The following is a 16,284-nucleotide window of genomic DNA, read 5'->3' on the forward strand; positions in this document are numbered from 1 at the left end:
GGATAAAATTAGATAAGATTCATAAATTGTTGTTGTCAACCAAGCCCCAGACCTCTAGAGGAGAAAGCCCTCTGGGAGAACTTAGCAAGGAATTCTGAGATGACAGGGATGAGCAGACTGCCTAGGATGGCCACCAAGTCAGTAATTTAGAAAGTTGTTCTAGGATCCTATTCGGGGTCACATTAGAGTAGATGCCATCCAGCCAGGACTGGATGCTCTTGAAAAAGACAAGAACCAACTGAAACCGAGTGCATTCTGTCATTGTTTTAATTCTGTTAAAATCCATAGTACATGATTACTTTCCATTTACGCAAAACGTACATCTCATAACTTTTGAGATGTCAGTTAAAGATTTCATCCATATATGCCTGGATTACTTATTAGAGATTTTTAAAATGTTACATTTATAATCGGATTTAAAATTGAATGGTAATGGATATGAATAACAGTATTTCATTTTACTTCAAGGCCTAACTACAAACATTACTGAACACATAAACAATAAGCTGGATTCATTGAGGTATTTTACAAAAAGGCAGGAAGACGTATTTTCCCAATCACCAAAGCATACAATGGCAGATATCATTGCAGACAACAAGTTGAACAAGAAGAAGGGAAATAAGTTTCCCATCAACAGGTAAGTATGGAAAGCGTTCACGAAGATATCCTTTAAGAGACAAGCCTAGAGAAAATACATTCCTCCAAAGAGAACGTTGCTGTGATAGAGGTAAGAGCTACTTCCATAAAAACAAGGTTAAGGCTGGAGGAGTCAGGGCCCCAAGACCCCAACCATTCAGAAACTACAATGGAAAGAGGATGGTGGAGCCAGGGAAGGGGGCTGAGGGAGGAAGAATGATGACCTTCCTCCTAGGGAAAAGATGCCAAATATTCTAAGGAATATTTCCAACCTGAACTGATTTAAGGGCTCCCCCAAGGCAGGTTCTGTATCACTTCTACCATCCCCAGGAAAAGGACAGAAGGGTGAAATCGAGTACTACTCACAATCCTGGGAAGATCGATGACGGAACGTGAACCGTAAGTGACTGCGGTTGACATCTTCAATGGGAATCGCAACCTAAGCAATGAGAAAAAAAATTCCAGGCATTGATCACATCTTCAAATGGCAACCCATTTTAAAACAGAGTTTGAACCTCTCAGGGGTCATGGAGCCTCACTGACTGTGAGAAAAATACAGGAGCTCTAGAGGCCCAAAGGAGGCCTTCTCAGAATCACTGTTTTGGTGGGTTTTTTTTTTTTTAATGGTCAAAATACATGTGATTGCAAAGGAAACCAATTCTATTTAGCAAAATACTTCTTAACTCAAAGACCCCAGGTTAAGAACTGGTTTTAAAGTTCTTAAGTATATCTTCAAATTTACTAACAACAATTACAAAAATGCTTCCTATAGCACCAAGGTTCGAGCCCATGCTTCCAATTTCTCATGGCGGTAGTCATCATAAAAGCTTAAATAATGGCCAGGAAGCAAAGACCAAGCCAGCCTGGCAGGCCGGATGGGAACAGCATCTCATATCCCTGGGAAACCATGACTCATCTGGAATGTCATCTAAAATTCCAATTTCTATTTTATAATACCATTTTTCTCACTCTAACAGTCGGTTTCTGTGTCCCAGAAAGCCAGCCCAGCCTTGGTCTTATATATTCAAACCTTAGCACAACAGGCTCAACTCCAGTTTGTGTCACGTTAATTAGATGATAGCAACAGATGGCTTTATTAAGAAAGGTGGGATCTATGTGACAGGGAGCCGGCAGTCCTGGCCGGACATCTCGGGCTAGCTCCTTTCCTTTTCTCCCTGTCTCTCTGATTCTCTCTCTCTCTCTCTCTCTCTCTCTCTCTCTCTCTCTCTCTCTCTCTCTCTCTCTCTGTGTGTGTGTGTCTGTGTCTGTCTCTGTCTCTCTCAAATCTACCACCTCATAGAGAGGAAGACAAATTGCTCTTTTTAGAAGAAATGGCCATTTTTCTCCTTCAAGATCTTGTGCTTCTTTCCCAGAGGAGGAGAGTCTTCCATATTCCAAGAAAACCTGGTGTTGTTCCTTAGCAACCTTGGCTGACTTTGTCAGCTCAGTCATCCAGCTTCCTTTATGGGCCAGTCAGCAACCCCTGTTACTGAGGGTTGCTCAACTGAGGGTTGGGGGTGAAAGGTGGGGGATGGGAGAGAGAAGAAGAAATAGAGAAGAATAAGAGACTTGGGGAGAGCCCAGGGAAGAGAGGTGACCTAGGAGAAAGGGAAGGGAGGAGAAACAAAGAAATAGAGGGAGGTTGGAAAGAGGTGGAAGGAACTGAAGGAAGGAGGCAGAGAGGGAGAAGGGAGGAGGAGAGGGAAGGAGTTGAGATAACACAGGATAAAAAGTCCTGATTCTGGGTAGACAGAAAACCCCAGAAGCTCTTTCTTTGTGCGATGTGGGGGAACACTTCACCTGATCAGGTCTGAGTCTCTGCCTATAACCCTGGGAGGTTTGACTGAATGTCTTCTGGGATCCCAACTCATTCTCCATCTCAGATCCTATGATCTTAAGGTCTTGGCCATGTAAGACTCCCTGGACCTAGTTTCTTCATCTCTGAAATGGGGCTGGCCTAGATAACCTTCCCTCACTCTAAACTTATGATCCCATGATACCAGGAGCAAAGGAAAGAATAGAAAAGAAAGAGAGAGAAGAGGGAGAGAAGAAAGGAAAGGAGGGACAAATGGGGACACAAGCCTTAGGCCAAAGGACATTCCTTGCCATGAAGCCCAATAATCTGGACCACAATACCTTGACAGTTTCGAACCATCGAGGTTGCTTCACTTGGTAGTAAATCACCGACTTATACTCGGAAAGGGCATCATCGCCAGCACCAGGGAAGATGACATTCTGCAAAGGAAGAATCCAAAGGATGAAAGTAAGGTCCTTGCTGGCCCAGCCTGACCCAGAGGGCAGACCTCATCCCCCTGACACAGACGTAGACACACAGATGACACATAGACACACACACACACACACACACACACACACACACACACACACACACAAACACACACTCATCCACCATTCCCCTGGATTATCTGCCAGAAGGAGGAATGGTGTTCTATAGGGATGATGTCAGTCACAACTAAACTAAGTCCCAACATTCAAGGAAAGGGAGAGAAGGGTTAGGGGGAAGGAGACAGAGACACAGAGATGGAGAGGGACAGGGCCAAACGCAGACCAAGAGATAAAGAGACAGATGGGCTTAGAGTGAAGGCTATAAGGAAAGCCACCTTCCTCTGGGTTTTTGAGTCGGGCTACAGACAGATAGAGAGAAGCGTCCCAGTCGCCCCCGCCAGAGCTTCCCATAAGTTAAGAGCTGCACAAGGGGAGCACCCAGCTGAGAAGACAAACTGAATTGGATCCATTAAAAAGAAGAGGGGCAGTTAGGTGGTACAGTGGATAGAGCATGAGACCTGGAATCAGGAGGACCTGAGTTCGAATCTAACCTCAGACACTTAATAATTGGTTAGATTGTGTGACCATGGGCAGGTCACACTTGCCTTGAATAAATAAAATGCATTAAAAAGGAGAGTTCCAGAAACCCAAAGTCATCCAAGGGGACCCAGAACCCCAAAGGTCTACCTCTCTGGTCTGCAGTAGGGTGGACCAGAGCAGAGTCAACAAGGCCTTGGTCCTTTTCCTGCCACACTGCTTGCATGCCCTTATGTCTTTGCTTCTCTGTCCTCCACTGTAAAATGAGGAGGACAGACCGGATGAACTCTAAGGTTCCACTGAGCTCCAGGCTGTGACCTAGGGTCCTGGGATCCTCCACCAGCGAGGTCTTCCTCGCTCTACCCTGGATGGGTCCAAGAAATGGTTCAGTTCCATGAAGTCAGACAAGGTGGTCTGGGTCATTCTAAAGGGTTCCAGAATCTTCCAAGCAGCCTGGCCCAAAGCCAGGAGCTGGACAAAGTGTTGGGATTCTCTGATGGATTACTGAGGAGTCAAAGGAAGAAAAGCATCTTCTCAACTTCAGAAGAGCCAAGTCAGAGTAGAAGATGTGAATTCTGGATGCTGACTCAACCTTCACAGGGAAGTAGACCCAAGATCTCAAAAGCAAATTCAAATTGGTTTCCAAGGAGCTTGGACTTCCCACTCCAGATTAGAAGTCCCTGAGCAAGCAAGGGGGAGGAAGTGGAGGAAGGTAATAACAATTAGCAATTCCAAAGTTCCTTAAGGTTTGCAAAGCCCTTAAAATACATTATCACACTGGAGGACTAATAAAGGCAAAGGACACAAGGAAATTCTCCAGAAGAGAAAGGATCTCTGGCTGTGCTCCCTCAGAGGGGCATTTCACATTCTGAAATCAAGAGAAAGGCCTGTGGAAGGCCAACTGCCCCGGGTCCCAGAAACAATACCTCCAGGCGCTTTCCATCTTCATCATAGACAGACACCGTGACTTCTACATTCTTGGCCGTAGTCTTGCTGCCTTTGTCAAAATCTCCTTGAACGAAAGTTACATAAATATCATTCCGAACATCACCTAAGGAGAAAAATGATACCTGTAAAATCAATCCATTATGCATGGCATGACAGTGAATTATGCAAAATTTGCTAAACTGCTGTCTACCCTATCAGAATATTATAAATACTATATTAGGCAATTATTAAGCGTTTTCCCAAATGATGATGTTTTTAAAAGACAGGCTAATGGTCATCTTTATTCACCAAATGCTTCATCTTCAGGTTGTCTTGTCAAAGATAAAGACGAAGCTTGGTAAAATCCTAATTATCCCTTCTGTCCTTTGTGTAAGACATTGACACCATCAGAGAATCCCAAGTTCAGAAGCAGGAGGACCAGAGGTTGTCTAGCTCACCAGTGATACTTTACAGAGAGGAAATTGAGGCACAGAAAAGGTTCACCCAGGCAGGGAGTAGGGTGAGAGCTGAAATGTAAACAGAGTTCACAAACTCCAAATCCTGGGCTGCTCCCCCATGCTCACACCCAGCAAAATTAGTATCAATTTTCTTTAACTCCTCCATATTCATCATCTAATATTTGTTCATATCTTCACCCAACAAAGGGATGAGACCTTGGCTCTAAGTTGCCCAAACGAGCTTGGGTGTCAATCAACAAGCAACTATTAACCAGCTCTGCCTGTGGCTGTTTCTGTGCTCCAAGTCAGGAATATCAGAGAGAATTCTGAGCTCCCTTCTGCCACCCTCATGGTACCCATCAGCATCTTCAGCCTTGACCTAGCTGGAGTCTGCTGCCAGGCCCACACAAGGACTGAACTTAATCAGCAAAGCTCATCTGCAGGAAGCCTAAAGGAAACTCAGGGTCCACAGACACATCACCTCAACTCCCAGGGAAATGAGAGAATGCCAAGTGGTCCAAGCTAGAGCTGACTCCTGGGACCAGAGGGCAGAGAAAAAGAAAAAGAAGGAAAATGCTCTTTTCTTCTAACAACATGGCCAATGGGCAATCAAGGTAAAAGACATGAAGAACCACTAAAACAAGATATTTAGCCTACAAGAGAAACTGAGAAAGGACCATAGATTTGCATTAGAAAGGCAATGAGACATCAGTTCTAACTCCTTCATTTTACAAATGAGGAAACTGAGGTGAGAGAGGTCACGGGACTTGTCAAGGCCACATATCTGAATCACTGAGATTCAAGTCAGGTCTTCCTTTCTCCAGGTCAACACCTGATCCACCACTGCCCAAAGACTGACTCGCCCCCATGGACAAACTCCCTCTTGAAGAACTGAAGAGGTTAGAACTCTACAATCTTCCATCTGTCTTAAACCAACATTGAGTCAGGTTCTCTCTGCTCTCTCCCTTTGCAATCTCACTGACTCCCACCTTCAACCATCCTCATCCTCAGTCTCAACCTCATGCCCAAGTTCCCAAGCTGCATTTCCTAATACCTGCTCATTCTCTGTCTCCACTTGGATGTTCCAACAGTGGTTTGTACTCAATGGTGCTCAAATTTGAGGTAGCTGCACAGAGTGGAGCTGCCAGCTTTGGAATCTGGGACCTGGAGCTCCAATCCCTCCTTTGCAGCTTGCCATCAGTGATCTTAGAAGCTCACCATGTCCCTCCACCAATTCTGCCAATGGCACCACCATCCAATCTGCACCATCTTCCATGTTTGACCTTGTCCTGTCTCTCACCCTGTATAACCAATAAGTTGCCAAGATTGCATCTCTCCCAACCTGATCCTAATGGAAGCTTCTATTGCTCTGTAACCCAACAGCATGTACAATAATCCTTTCTGGGGGCATCCTGTTCAAGGGCATGCCTTCCTTTGTTAGTTGGATACTGACCAAAGGATGGAAACCAGAAGCTGGGAGGCTTCAAAAAGTGCCTTATCCATGGCAGCCTGAGCCAGGGGTCAGCCCCTGGTCCTACCCTCTACACACTTTCCTAGGGCTCCATGGGCCACTCAAGACATTCCTCTTCTCAAAACCTGCAACAATGAGCATTAACACTTAAGACATTCAAGGTTTCTACAAATAGATACCGCTCAACCTTTCCATTCTTCTCTTGCAAAGGCCCTCGTCAAGGACTTGTCATCATTCGCCATTTCCAACCTTCACTCATTTTATTCATGTCCCACCTGATCTTTTCATGCCTAACTCAAGAGCCCCCTACTTCTGAGAGTCTGTCCTGCATCACCCATGCTCTGCCTGGGCCTCAGTCTACACTCTAGTACTCTTTTCTATGGGATTAGTCTTTTGTATCTAATGTCCTTTGAAACTATAAGCTCCAAAAGGGCAGGAACCGGATCACACCTTAACTCTGTATCATCCCTTGTACCTGACAGAACTCCCAGAAAACAAAAGGAGTGAATAAATACTGGTTCAAAGAAACTGAAAAAGCATTTTCAATCTATAACCAGGAAAACAGTGAGGGAGCCAAGTGATTTCAAGAGGAGTGTCTCATGACAAGTAGACTCTGAGATCTCCAAGTCCATCACCAAAGCCCAGGCCTCTCCTCTTCAGACTGAGGTAATCCCAGAACTATCTGTCAGGGTTTGGGAATATTGCCCTCACACAGAGAGAGGTAAGGCCATAGGGAGAGCATAGCTCAGGGCTAACTTTTCTATTTAAGTCATCTTCTATTTTTTTTTACTATTTTTAATACCCTTAATATTAAAGTAAATTATTCATTTACTTATTTTTTCCAGCTCCATGCGAAGGTAGTTTTCAACAATCATTTTCCATTTTGATTTTGAGTTTAACATTTTTCTCCCTCCCCTCTCCCTTCCCCCTGACAGAAAGCAATCTAATATAGGTTATACATGTATAGCCATGCTCAGCATAGATCCATATTTATCATGCTGTGAAAGAAGAATCAAATCCAAAAGGGAAAAAAATTAGAGAAAATAAAACATAATACCTAAGACAACTTTTAAAAACTGAAGATAGTAAACTTTGGTCAGCATTTAAACTACATCACAAGTCTTAGAATTATCTCTGATTATTGTACTGTTGAAATGAATACGTCCATCATAGTTGACCATCACCCCATGTTGTTAGTGTTTAATGTTCTACTTCTGCTCATCTTGCTCAGCATCAGTTCATGAAAGTCTTCCCAAGCTTCTCTGAACTCCCATCCTCCATGATTCATATACCACAATTTGTTCAGCCATTCCCCAATTGATGGACACAGCCTCAATTCCCAATTCTGTGCCACTACAGAGCTGCTATGAATATTCTTTACATGTGGGGTTTTTACCCTCTTTCACGATCTCTTTAGGATACAGACCCAGTAGTAGTATGATTGGATCAAAGGTAAGCGCAGTTTTACTGCCTTTGGGGCTTAGTTCCAAATTGCTCTCCAGAAAGATTGGATCAGTTCACAGCTCCACCAACAATGCATCAGTGTCCCAGATTTTCCACATCCCCTCCAACATTGATCATTATCCTTTCTGGTAATACTGGTCAATCTGAGAAGTGTGAGGTGGTACCTCAGAGTTGTTTTAATTTGTATTTCTGTAATCAATGATGATTTAGAGCATTCTCCCAGATATGAGAATTGCCTTTTCATATTCTTGGACTATTTATCAACTGGGAAATGACAAATTCTTATAAATCTGACTCACTTCTCTATATATTTTAGAAATGAATACTTTGGAAGAAACTCTAGTTGAAAAAATTATTTCTCAATTTAGTGCCTTCCTTTATATCTTGGTTGCATTGGTTTTATCTATGCAAAAACTTTTCAATTTAATGCAATCATAATTAACCATTTTGCATTTTGTTATTTTTTTTTTATCTCTTCTTTGGCTCCCTTTCCATAGATCTGACAGGTAAACTATTCCTTCTCCTAATTGGCTTGTGGTATCACTTTCTATATCTAAATCTTGTACCTATACTGACTTTATCTTAGAATAGGGTTTGAGATATTGGTCTACGCCTAATTTCTGCCAAACTATTTTTCAATTTGCTATTTTGATTCTTAATAATTCTGCTTCTCAAATTCTGGCAGTTAAGAAGGTTCTGTTTTGGTAGGTGTTTTTCTCATTTTTTAAAAAAAGATTTTATGTATTTTGAGTTTTACAAATTTACCCCTATTCTTGCTTCCTTCCCCCCACCCCCCACAGAAGGCAGTCTGTTAGTCTTTACATTGCACTTTTATGGTATACATTGGTCTTAGTTGAATGTGATGAGAGAGAAATCATATCTTTAAGGAAGAAACATAAAGTATAAGACATAGCAAAATTACATAGTAAGATAATGGGATTTTTTTCCTAAATTAAAGGTAATAGTCCATGGTCTTTGTTCAAACTCTACAATTTTTTCTCTGGATACAGATAGTATTCTCCATCGCAGACAGCCCAAACTTGTCTCTAATTGTTGCACTGATGGAATAAGCAAATCCATCAAGGATGATGATCACCCCTCTGTTGCTGTTAGGGTGTACAATGTTTTTCTGGTTCTGCTAATCTGGCTCAGCATCAGTTCATGCAAATCCTTCCAGGCTTCCCTGAATTCCCATCCCTCCTGGTTTCTTTTCTTTTCTTTTTTTTTTTTTTTGGCTAATACAATTTTATTTATACATTACTAAAGTATTATTTTTAAGAGTAAACATAATAACCCCTCCCCCACAAAAATATGGAACCTCATGAGAAATAAAGTAAGAGAAAAAAATGTGTTTCAGTCCATGTTCTGAAACCATCAGCTCTGTCTCAGGTGGATCACATTCTTTATCATAAGTCCATCACAGAAGTTACTTCCATATTTTTCCACAGTTGCTGTTGCTGATTGTAATTCCCTCCATCCATTTCGCCCCACTACCATATATTATATTTTGTTCTAAAATGCACTAGAGGGTAGCCAAGTGGTGCAGCAGACAGAGCACCAGCCCTGGAGCCAAGAAACCCCAAGTCTACATCCCACCCCAGAGACCCAGCAACTACCTGGCCCTGTGGTCCCAGACAGGCCACCCAATCTCAGCACCTTGCAAAAATTAAAAAAGAAAATATGTTATATCTGACCACTCTCCCCCACGGTCCACCCTCTCCTCTATCACCCACATCCCCCCCCCCTTCTGAAAAATTCTATCTTTCCTGAATAAGAAAGGAATGGACAGCAGTTCCTCTCTTGTTATGTTTGCTGGAAACCCAAAGCACTATCCCAGGGACTGCAGGCATGACAAGTGGAATTACTGACCTCTGAGAGGAGGATCTGGGGGGAAAGGTAATCCTGGGGTTTGGTCTTTGCCACTTAAAACAAGGACCTAACCAAAGGAAGGATGGAATTTGGATATTGAGGGGGAGAAGTATATGGAGAAGACTTCTGAGAAAGGATCAAATCATCAATATTGAAATAAATGAATTCAGACTATTCATTGGAAGGACAAATTTTGAAGCTGAAGCCGAAGCAGAAATACTTTGGTCAAATAACAATTAGATTGAACTCATTGGAAAAGATCCTGGGAAAGACTGAAGGCAAAAGGAGAAGGGGATGACAGGATGAGAAGGCTGGACATTGTCATGGAAGCCACAAACATGAACACGGACAGACTTGGGAGATGGTGGCAGACAGAAAGGTCTGACGGGTTGTGGTCCATGGGATCAAGAAGAGTCAGACAGTACTGAACAACAATACATATGAGAAACTACCAAATAATAGACAAAAATGACATGCCAACCAAAGGAAGCCTTCTGAGAGGTGGAGGTGAAGAGGGAAGACTTCGAGGCCTGGGGCCCACATGTTCCCCTCCCATCACTGGCCACGCTGGCCCCCCACTGGTCTTGACACTTGATGTACCTACTCAATACACAGCACTCCAGACCTGCTGCCAGCCTAGGAGCTGACATTTTGCCAAGTTAATCAGCTTGCCGAACCGCAAGCAACCCACCCTCCTTCTGACTTACCAGGCATGATGATCTCAGGAAAGCCCATTTTCCGAGCAACTGCAGTGGTTCTGTCCACTAAGTGAGGAAATTCTTTGCGAATCTGGCGAATATCTCCTGGGAGAAGCTTCAACGTTACCCACAATCCTAAGGTAGAAAAATCTAGGTTGTAACAAAACAGACATTTGTTTTTGTTTTTTAAATAAGAATCTGAACTCAGGTCTTCTGAATTCAGAATCATCACTACCATCATCATTCAAACAAAAATCCTCTACAACACAACTGTCACCAGGAGTGGAAGGGGGGATGGAAGGGGTCTAATGGAGCGGGGATGGGAGGAAGGGGAGATAAAGGCTGCCAGCTCATTGGAGCACCTGATCCGAAGGACAAATGAAGTCAAAACCTATGGCATTTCAAGGAAGTGAGAAGGGCTGTTCAGGGAGTGGGCTGCAGACCAAGAAGGACCAAGGCAGAGCAGGATCTCACACCCGAGGCTTGACATCTCTACAAACAATCAGCAGACTCCAGAGCCCTTAGAGAGAGGCTTCCACACAGCCCTTCTTTCACGAGTTGACAAGGACAACTTGTGTGCCTCATGGGAGCAAACTCTAGATGACTGTGAGGGGGACAAGCTCTGACCTCATGGTGCTGGTGGCCTCCCCAGGCAGATGACCCTGTGGCCCAAGAGCCAAGGCCTTGTTCATCATAAGGCCATACCCTTGGCAGGTCTTGACAAATATCTCATTGGATCCTGTCAGATAGCTGAGGAAACTGAGGCAAACAGAGTGAAGTGACTTGCCCAGAGACCCTCCTCCAATTAGTATCCAGGGTTGATTTCAAGTCTGCTGCCACTGAGAGCTGGAAGAAACCTCAATGATGATGGGGTCAAACCCCTCCCCAACTTAGAAATAAGGAAACTGAGGCCTCGGGGACTTGCTAGAGGTCCCCCAGCTGGCACTCTGGCCCCAACCACTTAGAAGGTGAGTCTACAGGCCCATGTTTAAACAAACACCCTGCCATGGTGGACACCCTAGCTAACATCATTTTCCATTTTCCTCCTCAGGAGAAATAAAGACTAGCTCCCCGCACAGTCTGCATACATAGATGAATGCACCAAGCAATGAGGCTGGGGGCCTTCATGCTCTTTTCAGGAGGAAGATTTTTAAAATCTGTGTCTCAGTGGGGTCTGTGGCCCCCCTGAGAGTATCCTGAATACCACAGGGAACTTAGTCCTCAGAGGTTGGAACACTGTCCACAGATATGGAATGGAGGCAAAGAACCAGGATAGACCGCCCCCCCATAAACAACTTCAGATTTTCCTAGGGAGAAGAATGAGAAGGGATCCAATGGCCAAAGGGCAGAAAGTAAGACCCTTGCACTCACTGATGAAGGTGCCTTGCAAGAAACAACATCCATGGATCTGAGCAAAAGTCCCCTGGATGGAAGGATGAACACAAACTGGTCTTCTTACTCTTCTTCCTATTATCACCACCACTACCACCACCACCACCACTACTACTACTACTATTACTACTACTACTACTACTACTACTTTTGCTATGCTACTTACTACAGCTACTGCTTCTACTACTACTACTACTACTACACCTCCTCCTCCTACTACTACTGCTGCTACTACTCCTACTGGTATTACTGCTGCTGCTGCTGTGACTACTACTTCTAATGCTACTACTACTACTACTACTACTACTACTACTAACTGCTACTACTTCTACAATGCTCATAAGAATAAGAATAATAAAAATAATAATGATAATGACATTTATATAACATTTTAAAACTTTGCCAAGAGCATCACACCAGATCTGGAAAGTGAGTACAATTCAATATTACGACAAGGAAAACAATGGGTTGAAATGATTTTCCATTTGTGACAGAAGTGACATCAGGGTGGCCTCACTGGAATTAGGGGGGCTCAGAGGCAATCTGGCCAATTCTGTCATTTCGCAGACAAAGGGACCGACCGAGACTGATTGTTGGACAAAACCATTCGATCAGTAAGTACCAAAGTCCAGTCTTGAAGCAAGATCATCTTAACTCCAGGCCCAGGATTTCATTTTAAAGCCAATCCTCTAAATCGGTAATCAGTTGTGTGGGAGAAGCAGGATGAAATTGCCCATCATTTTAAACAAATAACACCCAAAAGTGCAGTTCTGATGCCAATCACCAGCATCCCTTGTCATTTTGAAGGCTGATTCTTCTCTGGAGGGGTGAGGTGTAAAGACAGAATTGGCGGGGGCTGCTTTAGCTGCTTTCGGGGGGATGAGGTAAAAAACCAAGGATGACAGACAGGATGCCTTTATTCCTCTCCCATATGTCAAAAAGATGTTTTTCTTTAAGGAAAAATGAGGAGGGGGGAGGAGGAGAATAGCATAAGGAAATACAGTATCTTAATTTGAAATTGAACATCTGGGAGACTCAGTCCCCTCTGACTAAAATAGTGCAAGTCTAGGGAGCCTTGATGTTTGCTGCTCAATTAGACTTCATTTAAAAGGAATGCCTTGAAAGAAGGAGGAGACGAACACTTTTCACCATATGTTTTGGGGGCTTGTTTTGAATCTACCATCACAGGAAGCAGCAAAGGCCATGTGGGAGAGAAGGATGTCCTTGGGAAGACCCCTCCACAAGAGCCATTCTGAATATCTTGCCTGGATGGCCCAGGAGAGCCAGAGGACAAGTTGGGGGAAGCTTGGGGGGACATTGAACCCCTCAGCATCTCTATAACTCTAAGTCACAAGGTGCCCATCTACAGCAGTAGAGGCCATTTCCATAACAAAAATATTTTTAAAAATTATCAATCTAGAACAGTGTTTTACAAATCCACAAGCAAAAAAATATTGATAATTCAACAAATACCACAGTAGACTCTTGTGGGGTGTTTATAAGTTCACTGTTCATATACATTAGAGGTTCCAAAATAATTGAGACTAGAGATGAGAGCAATAAGGTCGTGACCCAATTTAAAATATTTTAAAAACTGAGAACTCCAAGCTATAGAATAATGTCTGTGTAACTAGGTAAAACTGAGAGAGCACCCTTGGTGCAATGGGCTATTCATGATCTCTCAGAACTACAACCCCATAATGGGCACCCATCCATGAGCCTGGGTATACATCTCACATGGGCACACCCAGAGAACCATGTGGAGAGCTCTGGCCCCGGGCACCAGATCGAGGCAGCCTTCTCAAGCTCTCAGTCAAACTCGCTGCAAGAGCAGCTTGCCCCCAAGGACAGGCCCTGCTCAACTTGCACTTCCACTCGAGGTTAACATGACTGGTTTCTGCCTAAGGTGACAGCACCTTCCAAGGAGAGCGCCATCTGAAGGGACCAGCCGCTCGGCCCCCCACTACAGAGCACCCTTGGAAGTGGGAGGGATCTGGGACTCAAGAACTCATCCCGCCAAAGGCAACAGCAGCCCATCTGGACCTTCTTCAGGAAATAGTTCTGGCAGCCAGAACCAGGATCAGCCTGGATCTCCCCAGGAGATCCCCAACAGAGCTGGCCCCAGACTAAACAGACAAAGGGTGGCTACAGTCCACACCACATCCTACTGGCCCAGGCCATCAAGTAGGATCTCCTGGCTTTGCCAGGCTAATCCTGCCCATCCAGTATTGGACATCTAGTGGAAGCCTTCCCGGACCAGGCTCCTACACCCCACAAAGCACCAGGTGGCCTTTGGTGAGAGCTTCTCAGTGAGAAGATTGACCCCCAAATCCATGAATCACAAGAGCCAGGTCTGAATCCTGCTCCTGAAATGTTTTAGTTGCAGGACCTTGACAAATCTAGGAAGCTCCATTTGTTTTTGTACAAAACAGAAGGTGGGGACCTTGTATGTACTGGGTTAACTGTTAGGAGAAAACTACATAGTCCCAAAGGGCAATGTTGCTACTGTCCTGTCACCCCCGTCCATCTGAAATGAAGTAATCTGGTCCAACACCAGAGTTGGGGGCTGGCCTCAGCCCCCTACTTTAAGCACCCCCATGGACTCAGCCCAAATTCTGAAGGTGACCCTTGCCATGGGGGAGGCTGGGGGAGGCTGGGGGAGGAAGGGGCATCCCTGGGAAAGAAAGCTCCGGCATCCCTCCTTCTCAACACCCAGAGCCCACTGTCACCAGCTCAGAGATGGATTCATTCTGTCTCCATGCAGAAGGTCAACTGGGAAACTTGTCACAGGAAGATAAAAAGTGATGATGGTGCAGGGAAGGAAGGGAAGTGGCTCCTAAGACATCACTCAAAGAAACAATGGTCTGTGTGCCAGGTGCCACATTCCAGGGGAATGAGAAGGGAAGCAGAACATAATGATCCAGGGAAATGGTCATGAGGACCCATGGGCACACTCCCTGGCAAGAAGAGGCCTTGTGAAGATGGGGCTTCTCCACCAGCAGCAAGGTCACTATCAGGAGATCACGAGGAGCCCTCTTCCTATCTGAAGTCATTCTGGCTACCCTGAAAAGAGGAGACTTAGGCAGAAAGAGACAGCCAGGTCAAGCCAGCAAGGAGGAGGGAAAGGAAGGATGGATTGGGGCCTGAGACCCCCATTCACAGGCAGGCTCCCCTTATGACCTGTTGGCTCCCTTGGCTAAGTCCTTGAGGATTCCCCCCACCTCAAACTTTTCAAAATGAGAGTGAGAGCACCATGTTCACAAATGGGATGACAAACACATCTTAGAGGTTCGTATAAGAGTCCACTTCCCTCTCTGGCTTCTAGCTCCTGCTACCTGTCTAGATCCAGCAGCCATTAGGTTAAAGCCAGCCCCCTGTCCTGGGACTCAAGAGGCCAGCCCAAGTTCTGGCCTGTCTCTACCTGCCAGGCCAAAGGTCCTTCAGTTTTCCCAAACCCTCAGAATCTGGGCTTACACCACAATCAACAGTGAGGAGCCCTGAACCATTCTGGGCCCCCCAGGTAGCACCCATATCCCTTCTCAGGAACATCAACCAGAAAAAGTCAACATCTAATAAAAGCCATTCCATTTTCCATTTAGTTTTAAAAACATAATTGATAAATAATTGTGTTTGATGGTCACACCGTCATTCACCCACCTTGTCCCTTGTGGTTGACTTCTTTTGCTGCGATCACTTTGTTTATAACAGTCTGCAGGAAATCATTCTCCCCCGCCACCCTGGGTGAAAAACGGGATGATAGGTTCAGCTGCTTGTGTCGAATGACGTCGTCCAAAGCTAGCCTGGAGGGTGCGCAGGACGACCAACACCACGGGAGACAAAGGGGCACAGAGAACCACAAGTCACCGTAACAAGGGGACACGAGAGATGGTCATCATTGAGTTGTGACAGAGAGCCGGTTATTAGTCAACGCAGGACAAAAGGGCAGCAGAGAAGCAACAAGAAAGACACAGGAAGATCATTGATCAGGACAATGCTCCATGGCCCAAGAAGGCCAAAGCCGACCTAGCGGCAGTGTACCTGAGAACACGCATGCCCGCTCACATGCGCGCGCGCACACACACACACACACACACACACACACACACACACACACACTAATGCACACGCACAGTGTGGCGGACCATGGCTACCGGCAGATGACAGCAGCGGCCCACCAGCACACTGTGCCGGCTTATCATCCACAAGCTGCTTGGCAGGAGAAAATGTGATTTCACAGAAACTCAAGGGTGATTTTTGCAACTTGAATCATCTCTAGACACACTTTTAAGGAGTAAGGAACACATGGTTTGAAGGAAAGAACACAGTGGAGACAAAAAAAAAAAACCCTTCAACATAGAAATGCTTCTCCTCCTTCAAGACTACAAGCCACCTGACTCTGTAGAGGCAAAACTAATCCAAGAACTCTGGGAAAAACAGCCAAATGGCCCAATTCTAAACAAAAAGGGAAGTGGCCAGATGTCCATTTGGTCTCCCATGTCAGCCCTGCCAAGGCAGTGAACTGGATAGATGCTAGGAACCAGTAAAT

General features: G+C 44.8%; 1 protein-coding gene across 4 annotated transcripts in view; it reads right to left on the reverse strand.

Moving 5' to 3' along the window:
• Positions 1–16,284, reverse strand: part of DOCK1 (dedicator of cytokinesis 1) — a 519,930-nt gene that overhangs the window by 428,757 nt on the left and 74,889 nt on the right. For 3 of the 4 annotated variants that reach the window (XM_074232173.1, XM_074232175.1, XM_074232176.1), the window contains exons 12-16: positions 15,396–15,538; positions 10,356–10,481; positions 4,386–4,510; positions 2,773–2,871; positions 1,003–1,075 (exon numbers count right to left, since the gene is read on the reverse strand). In XM_074232173.1, coding sequence (XP_074088274.1) covers positions 1,003–1,075; positions 2,773–2,871; positions 4,386–4,510; positions 10,356–10,481; positions 15,396–15,538 — 566 coding nt within the window. The remainder of the gene's footprint in view (positions 1–1,002; positions 1,076–2,772; positions 2,872–4,385; positions 4,511–10,355; positions 10,482–15,395; positions 15,539–16,284) is intronic. The other variant, XM_074232174.1, reaches the window with a different exon arrangement.

This window comes from Macrotis lagotis, chromosome 4 (assembly GCF_037893015.1).
Source record: "Macrotis lagotis isolate mMagLag1 chromosome 4, bilby.v1.9.chrom.fasta, whole genome shotgun sequence".
NCBI classification, from domain to species: domain Eukaryota; kingdom Metazoa; phylum Chordata; class Mammalia; order Peramelemorphia; family Peramelidae; genus Macrotis; species Macrotis lagotis.